Source organism: Brachyistius frenatus, unplaced genomic scaffold, assembly GCF_029030835.1.
Source record: "Brachyistius frenatus isolate BFR_SWC_R1_liver_20210118 unplaced genomic scaffold, ASM2903083v1 Contig_6, whole genome shotgun sequence".
NCBI lineage: Eukaryota > Metazoa > Chordata > Actinopteri > Embiotocidae > Brachyistius > Brachyistius frenatus.
Window position 1 is genome coordinate 5,874,926 of NW_027210605.1, and position 11,106 is coordinate 5,886,031.

The 11,106-nt window shown below is 40.6% G+C and overlaps 1 protein-coding gene across 1 annotated transcript; it reads left to right on the forward strand.

The window, feature by feature from the left end:
• The first annotated feature begins 1,234 nt into the window (after window positions 1–1,234).
• On the forward strand, window positions 1,235–6,685 carry dhh (desert hedgehog signaling molecule). Its single transcript, XM_069688393.1, has 3 exons — window positions 1,235–1,935; window positions 4,969–5,230; window positions 5,382–6,685. The coding sequence occupies exons 1-3, from the start codon at window positions 1,627–1,629 to the stop codon at window positions 6,200–6,202; spliced, it is 1,392 nt and encodes a 463-aa protein (XP_069544494.1). The 5' UTR covers window positions 1,235–1,626; the 3' UTR covers window positions 6,203–6,685.
• Window positions 6,686–11,106: the final 4,421 nt, after the last annotated feature.

Consider the following 11,106-nt stretch of genomic DNA (forward strand, 5'->3'; position numbering starts at 1 on the left):
GAATGTCTTTATGTTTTTTTTAATCTTCATCTTGAATCACTGCAAACCATCAAGACACACGGATTTGAAAAACATTCAGAAAACATTGAGGAGCGCTGTTGTGAAAATGTCTGAAACAAAGCCACTGTGAAGAAAATGCCCATGATGCATTGAGTGCCCAAGTGTTCCAGGAAGCCAGAGATAGGATGGTGACACACTTTGACCTTTAATCCGCCATGAATCAAAGCTTCCCTCCATGATTACAGATGTCACACTTTTGAGACACAATGATGACTTTCTTTTCTGCTCCCTGTTTGGCATTATCTGACACATTTTATGAATCCCCCTCAGCTATTGTTCTGAGATGGATAAAAATAATAAATTGGTGATGTGTCCACTGGGTGTTTCCAGTCTTGGGTGCACTGGGGTCAGGTAGGTCTGCATGGCTGGCTCCCCAAACACAGGAAGGCGGCACTGTAAGTCATAGTCAGGGGTGTCAAGGCTCCACTCTTGTGCTCCCTCCTAGGTCCTCACCTTCAACTCTGTCTATTAATAACGTGCAGAGTGTGACTGTGATGGGGGGGGGAGCAAACACATGCAAGGACATGTTGGTTCAGCTCACTGGACATGAGAGTTTGGGGCTGTCTTTGAATTTAAATATATGGTATCTGTGTTCTATATGACTCATGCATTTTACAGCTAGTTGAATTTATTATTTAAGTCTCAAAAATGTTTGGTGATTTGTTCAGTACCCTTAACTTTGGGGTTTACAATGGAAAAATTGCCTCAACTATTTGTCACTAAAATATCTATTGAGGTGGAGGGGGTTGGGGTCATTGTGTTAACACTAGGCTAATCATATGTTCTTTGTATCGTTGAATTGGAGGCGTGTGCTGTCGCGGTGGGAGCGCGCAGAGGAAGGGAGGGCAATCTTGTCCGGACGCTAATAAGACCCAATGGCTGGCGCAAGGTGGCCAGCAGCACTGAAACGCGACAGAAGACAGTGGACGAAGGAGAGAAGGAAGAAAAAAAAAGTATCGAAAGAGGCATTTCTGGATGGACAAAGAGGATGAGAGTGCCACAGGAGCGTCCATAGGGATTGCACAGTCAGGGAGCCGTCGGGCTATAGCCGTGCGTCAGTTTGTGTGTCTCTTCAGGGGAACTGCGTGAAGAGGGACGTGGTAAGTCACCAGAAACACACAACACCTGCGTCGAGACAGGTAACCTACCTGCGGAGGACGATTGAAGATTACTTTCAGTTCACAAGAGACTTAAAACCAGCTGATACTTGGTGAAACGTCTTGTCAGAAACCTCTGAAGAGCTACTCCGTTTTCTAATTTTGAATAACTGTTGCCAAACTTCAGAAAGTAGGCTAGTCTCAGCCAATCAGGTGATTGGGCTGCTTTTGGTCATTGCAATCATCAAAACAGTAAATCAGAACACGTTTTCATATCAAGAGTGAATACAGCAACAAGAAGTGCCTACATGTCGCAGCACTGTTACTTTTTGTGATAGAAATATCTGCACTGATAATCCATGATTTGGAATGGACCCAGATTTGACCCTCATTCACTTGCTGTCATCACACACCTGGAACTGGGCTGTCACTGTAGGCCACTGACCCCTGGGAGCTCCAACCCACCCCAATGAAGCAGTCCTGGTGGGCCCGTCTGGCACCGCTCAGCCTGCTTGCTGTGTGGACTTGTGTATGGCTGGTCCAGGGATGTGGACCGGGCCCTGGATACGGCATCCGTCCCAGGCCCAGGAAACTCACAGCCATGCACTACAAGCAGTTTTTCCCCAACTTCTCAGAAAACAACCTCGGGGCCAGTGGGAGAGCAGAGGGCAAGATCACACGCAGCTCTGAGCTCTTCAATGAGCTTGTGTGCAACTACAACACAGACATTGTCTTCAAAGATGAGGAGAACACCAACGCAGACCGCTTCATGACTAAGGTAAGACTGGTGTGTTCTGGTTCATCAAGTTGGTAATGTCATGAAGATTATGTTGAATGGGATGCTTCACTGGATCACTTATTTCCATTAAATCAAGTGATACCTGGTGACTGTTGTAGAATAAGTACAATAAATGGGCAAACAGTGCAGACAATCAGCTGCAGATTGACTGAAAGATGCTCTGACTGGGGTCTCTATCCTTTTAACAATCCCTCTGCTGGATAATCAATCAATTACAGCAGTCAACAGGTTAAAGCTCATATTCTGCTGCCACTGCATCACAGTACCTTCAAATTATATAGTATAATATCCTTAATTGTTTGGTGTGCTCTACTCTACCTCCCCTTACCAGGTTCTTAACAGGCAAACAAATGTTTAACACACACAGAGTAAGTTTTAAACAAACTTTCCCTCCCTTTTTTTTTTTTCTGGAGATAAGAAGATCAGGATGTAATTCAACACTACTCCTTAAGAGACCGAGTTCCCCTACTGGAACACTTCCTTTTAATCTTTAACCAAACCCTTTGTTACTGGAAATAAAATGATTCCTATGACGGGTTCTCAGTGTGCCTACGAGAAGAGATATTCTAATTCTTGATATGGCACTTAAAGCTTGAAATCTAGATTGTTTACTTGGGATAGGTAAACAAATTCATAACGCCTTGACAAGACAATCAGTGAATTTGAGAATTTAACATCTAGGTAGGGAGATGAACAGCTTTTAACATTTTGAACGCCAGGTATCTGGACACTCAGATATTGCTGTCTTGAATGCTGCGGCCCCTTGTGATTGTTTAGGATACGAGTCTGTGCTCCTTCCCCTCCCAGGGTGATTGTATGTGATGAAAATCTGTGGTTGTATATGTGTGCCCTTATGATACCCAGTTTTAGTGTGTGATGTGATGTGCCCCCTTTTTTTTTGGCCCAGATGTGAAAGACACTCTTTGTGCATCATTTGGAGACTTGCAGAGGTCGCCTATACAAAATTCCCGCCTGCTGAAGTAATGGCACCGTCGGAAAAGCGACTATTGTAGTTGTGACAATGAAACGCCTCTCTTCAATGGCATCGCGAGAGAAATGTACCCAGTTTGTTTTCTGTCCCTCGCTCTTTCTCACTCTTGCTGTCACATTCCCAAGTCCGTGCCCATACATTCTTCCCCTCTGCCCTCTCTCTTTGGTCCCAACCTCGGCTCCCCACTACACTGCTTTCTTCTCACCCAGCTCAAACTCTCATCACTTTCTGTCACTTTTCTCTCTTAACTCTTTTTTTTTTTTTTTTTTTTTAATTTAGCTGCAAATCAGCTTTTATCATTTGACTGGGCCACATCACAAGTCACATGCGAATATGCTTTTAGGAAATGATAATGAGTCTATCACCTCGTATGCTGACATCATTTTTCAGCCTGCTATTTTGCGACAATGCTGACACAGTCTGTAACATTATGGCCCACGGGGGTGTTAAAAGTCACTGCGCACATATTTGATCAAATGTCTCAGGGGTGAAACCGAGAGACTGAAGCAATCTGAAAAAGCAGAGAATGGCCTTGATTATTCTGTCACCCTGCTGAAAAGGCCAAGGAATGTGCCAAACTGGCTACAGTAGGTTTGTTCTTGTGCTCTGATTGTTTGAGCAAGGTTGAGATGGCATTTAGCAGAGTAGAGGAGGATTTGTGTGATGATGCCAGCAGACAAACAATCATAACCTGGGAGCCAGAGACGGTGTTGAAATGCTGGGATCATTTTCTGCTGAGTTGCCCTGAAACAGTCTGTGCACTTAGGTGTGTAGACTCACATACTGTACATACCTCGTGTATTCTTAGGTGGTGCCATTGCTGAGGTTAATAAATGATTACAAGTGTCTGTTACTTGTACCCGAGTTTGGCTCAGGCAGTATACATGGCATTTGCTGCAAACTGAGCCACTAAAATATAATTATTGTATTAAATAAACTACTAAAACAAAAAAAACAAAAAATTCTATACTAAATAAAACCATAAATATCCAAACATTCAAAAGAAAATCTAACTATACAAAACTTCATGCACTATTTTTTAGCTCTAAAAGCACCCAACCACAAAATGCAACCCTTCCCTTAAGGGGTTACAATTTTAAAAAGGAAACAAATGACTTAACCATCCATAAATCTTAAACATAAAGGGTGCTATAAGTCACTCAATAATTTAAACAAAACACCATAAACTAAAGAATGAAATGCTCAAGTAGCTCTAATATTAACATATTTCCAGGTATTTCTACTTTTACATTACATTTAGCTGACGCTTTTATCCAAAGCGACTTACAACATATGGTACACCATCGGGAGCAATTTAAGGTTCAGTGTCTTGCTCAAGGACACTTAGGCATGTGAGCAGGAGGAGCTGGGGAGGTGTATGTTTTTGGATGTTGGGAGGAAGCCAGAGCACACGGAGAGAACCCACGCAAGCACAGGGAGAACATGCAGGCTCCGCACAGAGGGGCCCAGGACCGGATTCGAACCCGGAACCTTTTTGCTGTGAGGCGACAATGCTAACCACTGCACCACCGTGCCGCCCTTGCTTGTATTCTTTGTGGGGAAAACTGGATTTTGTTAAGACTCTGCATTATAAATGTAGCTATTTTACCAAAACCAGTTATCAAATCCAAATAAAGAATGTCATACTGGATTTTATTGGAGCTGATAACAACACTGGTATTAGAGAGTTTAAAGTTCTACTAACAATTTCCTGAGCGATAGTTTTTTATATGTGGAACATGAGCATTTTAAAAAAGGGTCCTTTAGATTTGGTTCAAAAGATGTGATGACATGCACTCTGCAGGATATTTTATACCTTGTTAGTTAAGGCTTTCTGGCAGACAAACTACTGTATGAAGCCATGGTATGTCTGTGCTACAAATTCTTGTCAGGTATAGGCTGACGCATGTGCTTCTACTGATATATCTATGATAAACTAAAATTGTCCGATATAGCAGCCAATTTAATCGTTAACACTGCTCCGCACTGAACCCCCACCCTCTTTCTCACTCTGTTCCTAGCGATGTAAGGACTGTTTGAACAGGTTGGCCATCGCCGTGATGAACCAGTGGCCAGGGGTGCACCTACGTGTGACAGAGGCCTGGGATGAGGACGGTCACCACCCTCCTGGCTCTCTGCACTATGAAGGCCGGGCTGTGGATATAACCACTGATGACAGAGAAACGGAGAAGTACGGTCTTCTGGCCCAGCTGGCTGTGGAGGCAGGCTTCGACTGGGTCCACTATGAGTCCAAATATCACATCCACTGCTCAGTAAAAGCTGGTAAGTTTAAAGAGGGCGCTTTCATACAGATCATACTGGAAATTGAGTCAAAATTCTTCACTTCACTGCAAAGTGCATTAGGATATTTAAGACAAAGAGAGATCACGATCTGTGTTTAGTCATCTTGGCCTTTCTACTGATCCTCCTGCAGATCACTCTGTTGCTGTGGAAAAAGGTGGCTGTTTCCCAGGCTGGGCCCGGGTGACTGTTGCTGGGGGAAGGCAGAAGAGCCTGTCATCCCTGGTTCCTGGGGACAGAGTTATGGCCCTGTCTGGGACAGGCCAAGTCGTGTACAGCCAAGTCCTCTTGTTTCTTCACTGGGACCAAGAAGGCTGGTCTACTTTTCTGTCTCTGGAGACAGAAGATGGGCATAGATTGACCCTTACTCCACATCACTTGGTTTTTCTAGCCCCCCACTGCAGATGTGACAGCTGTGAGTACCAGGCTCAGTTTGCCAGCAGAGCCAAACCAGGAGACTGTGTTCTCATCCATACAGCAGGGGGTCAAGTACGTCCATCTCAAATCATCTCAGTTTCAGTCGTGGAAAGTGTGGGAGTGTATGCACCCTTGACAGAAGCTGGAACTTTGTTCATTGATGGGGTGCTGGCATCCAGCTATGCGCTGGTGGAGGACCACGGACTCGCACACTGGGCATTTGGACCTCTGCGACTACTCTCCTCACTCAACCAGCTACTTTGGGGGGAGGCAGCAGAAGAGCAGCAGACCACGGACAGTCAAAAAGCTTGCACTAAGACTCTCATGCATTTTAGCACTTTGGCCATGAAGGACAAAGCACTTGTAGATGTAAATGATGGCATTCTGAACAAACAAGACAATCTGAGTGAACCTCTGAGGATGGAAAAGAAAGAAAAGCACTCCCCGCAAAGACGGACATCGGATGTACACTGGTATGGTAGATTACTGTACAGTTTTGGATGTATCTTTTTAGACTCCAGCTCATTTCATCCTTAAAAGCCTAGAATATAGATTTTGATGTTATACTGCAACTTTGCTACATTTACACCTCCTGTTCTTTTCACAAATAAATTAAAAGCACTGGAATGGCTTACATGCTTTTCTCACTGTTTTTTAAAATTATAATCTAACATAATGATATACATGCTAACACTGTGGTGAGGAATATAAGAAATTGAACATAATGCGACAGTTTTTCTGAGCAGGTTAATGTATAAATGATAATACCAAAATGACTGTATCATAGTTTATTTGTACATCTGTTATTTCTATTAATTGTTTCAGTTATATATGTAAAATTATATATATTATTCTGATGGGACAGGAATAATTTCCCTGAACAATAGAATCTTTATTTTTGTACTTTCTGAATCATAATATATAAATGTTTCATTTTTATAATAATTCCACTACCTGTATTGTATGCCCTCACTTGTCATCTCATAAAACAAATTAAATTGTAATTTTATGAAACAATACCCTGCCTTTTTCATCACCAATGGAGTAAATTTGACCTTTTAAGGTGATTTAATGTATGCATGTTATGCAAAAATTAGTTGCTTTGTGTGGAAAACAGACACTGACATGTGCAGGAGATCATATCCGGGGCTTGTAGTTGAGCTTTATGTTGCAGTGTGCAGCCGTCTGTGGAAACCTAGTTTAACGGGATGACAGGTTAATGAAAAGCCCAGATGTACTTAATATTCCCTACACTGTGCCACCACTTTATCACTCAGGGGCTACTTGAAGCCGGCTGACAGTTTTCTTACACTCTCAGAGGAGACAGTTTTATTGATATGCATCAGTTTAGGTCACAAATACTGTATCTGTTAGATGTGTTAACGCATTTTTTTTTACATTCTAGCTATCCACCAAAAGATATACTGCCCCAATCTGTACTATAAAGTACATTTTGACTTGCTCCAAATTAAATTTACCTGAAACATCTACTTCAAACATGTTTCAAATAAAACAACTTTTCAATGGTTCATCAAAACGTGTATGGCTGTATTCAATACAAGTAGTGTGAGGTTGTACACCCCCTTGTGGAGAAACTCATACTATACCTGTTTTTCTAAATTTCCTTAGCTGCTCAAATTAATAAACTAATTTAACAAACCTTGATTTGACTTAAAATACTATCTATGATAGAGCTAGACATATTTATCTATTGGTAATCATCTATGTACAATGAGATATAATTAATTTGTAATATTGTGAAAGAATGCACTTTTACAGCACTGACTATACAGAAAATAATTGTCATATAGATAGATCCTTAAAATAAATACTAAATAAGTACTCTACACTGTTATCATGTCACATGTTATGAACTCAAAACCAATACATTACTAAGAAAACAAACCAAAAACAGATCAAACTGTATGTTAGAGAAGTAGCATACACGGCTTCAATTTTTTTTTTTTTTTTTTCAACCAGTGCTGTTTACAGTACCCTTTTTATAATTGTAAAAGAAAAGAAGAAAAAACCACATTGAGGACCTAAAATATATTCTGTGCCACCATGTTCTGTGGTAAACATCTGTGAAGGTATTCCAGGGGATTATCCTTGAGATACAGGAGGCAGATGGGAAAGCACACACTCCACTGACTGGCCAATAGGAGAGGCCTGGTGTCCTAATACCACCCTCTATTTACATCCATGGGCCAATCAGTCCCTCTCTTCCACTCAGTCTCAGGCCCCCAAAATCTAATCCAATTTTACTAAAGCTGAATGGGGAGTTAACTAATCCTGTCAGGGAGACCAGTAACAACCTATTTTCAAAATGAGAACATACACACCCACCATTCAGGCTCTGGGAAACTCAAACATTAGCTGACCAAACATTACTGAATATAAACGAAAACCAGCGTCATCATACTCAAACAATAATGAAAAAACTTTTAATGAGAAATATTTTGAGGAACTCTCTGAAGGGTGTTTTTTCATGATCTTGAATGTGAAAATAATTGTGTTATGGGACATTTTCCCAAACATTGTGAAATTTTTCCCATATGCCAGACCTTAGGATCAACAGTTTCTCTTTGGCAGACAGGAGAGATAATGAATAAATGCATGGTTCCGATTTAATTGGGAACTGCTGTCAACTATTTCAGTTTATGTATACACACATAGCTCATGGCAATTATGAAAACAATTATTGGCTTAGCTTTAAAACAGATTATTTTGGTTGTATATTTTCTCTGATATAAATAGTACGTTTCAACTGTTGTCAACTATTTCAGTTTATGTATACACACATAGCTCATGGCAATTATGAAAACAATTATTGGCTTAGCTTTAAAACAGTTTTTTTTTTGTTTGTTTGTATATTTTCTCTGATATAAATAGTACGTTTCATCACCACCAAAGCATTTAGAATTTCAGGTTTCACATTTAGAAGACAATTCTTAATTTATTTGCATTCAGTGATTTCAGTTAAAAAATGATCCTTGTAATATTATTCTCTTTAGTGGGCTCATTTAAGCCAAGACTGAATATTTAGGTGCCTATATGCATTACTGCAGAAATTTCACAGTGCAGGGTTACGTGCAGATCACCCCCCTGCAGCAGGTACTTGTTCATTGCCTAAAGAAAAACACACAACATATTGCATTTTGTGCTCATGAATAGGCCATGAATGTGAAGAAATCATGTGAATTTACTTACATTAACTTCACATTTGAGACATTTAGCAGATGCTCTTCTCTACAGTTACTCGTAAGTGTTATGTTATAGTTTAAGTAAGCTACTTAGCTGCAACAGTTGAGTTGCTTTGCTCTGAGGCATGACAGGAGATAGACAGTAGCTGATGTGGATTAAACGTGTGACCTTCTCACAATGGGACAGACTGTTACCCAACTGAATTTTCTGTAACTTCACAAGATAATCCCAATGACATCCGAGCTTTAGCCTATGCACGTACTGCCTCGGGCCCTTGGTTTTTCCTTGTGGGCCCATGAAAAGCCGGCATGGGGATCTTGATGTCCTGATTTAGTCAGAAGTATACACAAACAAGAACTGATAGTTGGGCAACCAAGTGAAATACATGTTTTCTTACTAAAACCTGGTTTGAGCCACTCCTAAACTTAAATAAATAAAAGCTTCAAAACTAAGTATTTTTGGAACGACTCTGCCTTCATCTGCGTAAGAAGTGATTTGTTGTTATGGAAAGTTTAGGACGCTTTTTTTTTTTTTAACATGCCATCATATTTCAATATGTAGTAGTCCCATTCAAAACTAACAATCAAGGAATTGAGTCGAGCAACTCTATTGAACCCATTCTTTCTGGGTCATCCATGCCTCTAATTTTCTCACAGTAATAAGAGAGCTGATAGATTAAAAAAAAGAAAAAAAAGGCCAACAACCCTGCCCCACCTCCCACAGGATCTGTGGTGTCTTCCTTCTGTGACATTATTACTGCTCTTGAACGTTATCTGGAAATGTAATTTACATTTAAAAACTGATTCATAATTGAAAAAAAAAATGGAAGCATTATCTACTCAACATCAACTTAATAATGGGGATATCAGGGGATAGGGGATGGCTGAGCATGTTTTAACACAGACTATAATTAGGCCTATTCAAGGGCTCTACGTGTGTTTTAATTATTCACTCCAATACTGCTTGATGGATTATGAAGCCGATGGTAAAAGTGTTGCCACGAATCCCAAAATATTTACGTGAACTGACTTATTTCAGTCCTTTTCGGTGAACATGCTGAAAATGTAATTGGTTAAGGGTTGATTTGAGATCACGGCTGATTCCAGTGATCGATTGGCTCTCTCCAGTTGTCCTCAGATAGCTCCAGCTAAATGCTTATATAAAAAAAAATTTAAAAATTTAAAAAATTTAAAAAAACAAGAGGTGGAATAAAGAATTGTCCACCATGATGAAGTACACAAAACACATCGGTTATATTAATTACAAAGTGAATTTAACACTTTAAGAAAAACGTGAACGTTAAATGAACCCAACCAGATCGTCGCCGTTCATTTAACAGAACCGAACCATTCACCGGAAGGCTGAAGTCACATCAGCTCTTACAATCACAACAATCTAATGAAAACATGGCTTCCCCGGATCCGAAAATCTAATGACCTAATATCTTAAATCCACCATATTTCACTGGGTCCGCGCTCCACATTAAAAAACAAAACAAAAACAAAAACACACACACACGTTGCGTTGTGTTGCTTGCAATGATCGACCTCGAAACACTGTTGTTTCGCCGATCAACTAAAGCTGTCGCGCTTTCACTCGGTATATCTTGGTAATAAAAACAACAACAACAACACAATTCCTGCTCGCTCGTTTTGCACGAGTTCATTTTTTTTTTTTTTTTTTTGACGTAGTTGTTATTAGCCGGCCGTGCTAGCAGCGGCTAGCCACTTGGCGGAGCAGCAGCCGTGTGCAGAGACGCAACGCAGTGAAAGAGATGCTGGTGACCCGCACAAGGGTGCCGTGCAAAGTTGAGCTGCACATTTAGGTAGATGAAAAGTCTGCAGTCCGATTTAAAAAAACAACAACAACAACAACAAAAAAAACTAAAGAAAAAAAAAACGTGTTGATAAAAAAAACAAAACAAAACAAAAAAGTTCAGGGCTGTAGTTTTGTTTTTTTCCGGATATAATATTTTATACAAACTTCGCAAAGCAGCTTTTTTTATATATATATAAAAAAAAAAAAACGACCTCGCGAGCGGAGATTCCTGAACACGGCGGAGGCTAACGGGTTAGCTGGTTAGCCTCTTCAGAGCTAAAAAAAAAAAAAAAAAAAAAAATCCAACCGAGCAAAAAGGAGCCACCGAGATTTCGGTGCATGAAGCCCGGGGAGGAGGAAGGGAAGGGAGGAGGAGAAGAAGAAGAAGAAGAAGAAGAAGAGGTGGTGGTGGTGGTGGG

What these genes read in the sequence shown, in the direction of transcription:
- dhh (XM_069688393.1), top strand. Translation starts at nt 1,627, where the DNA reads ATGAAGCAGTCCTGGTGGGCCCGTCTGGCACCGCTCAGCCTGCTTGCT. An exon ending in CAGACCGCTTCATGACTAAG is followed by an intron (nt 1,936 to 4,968) that starts GTAAGACTGGTG and finishes CTCTGTTCCTAG; the next exon opens with CGATGTAAGGACTGTTTGAA. An exon ending in CCACTGCTCAGTAAAAGCTG is followed by an intron (nt 5,231 to 5,381) that starts GTAAGTTTAAAG and finishes ATCCTCCTGCAG; the next exon opens with ATCACTCTGTTGCTGTGGAA.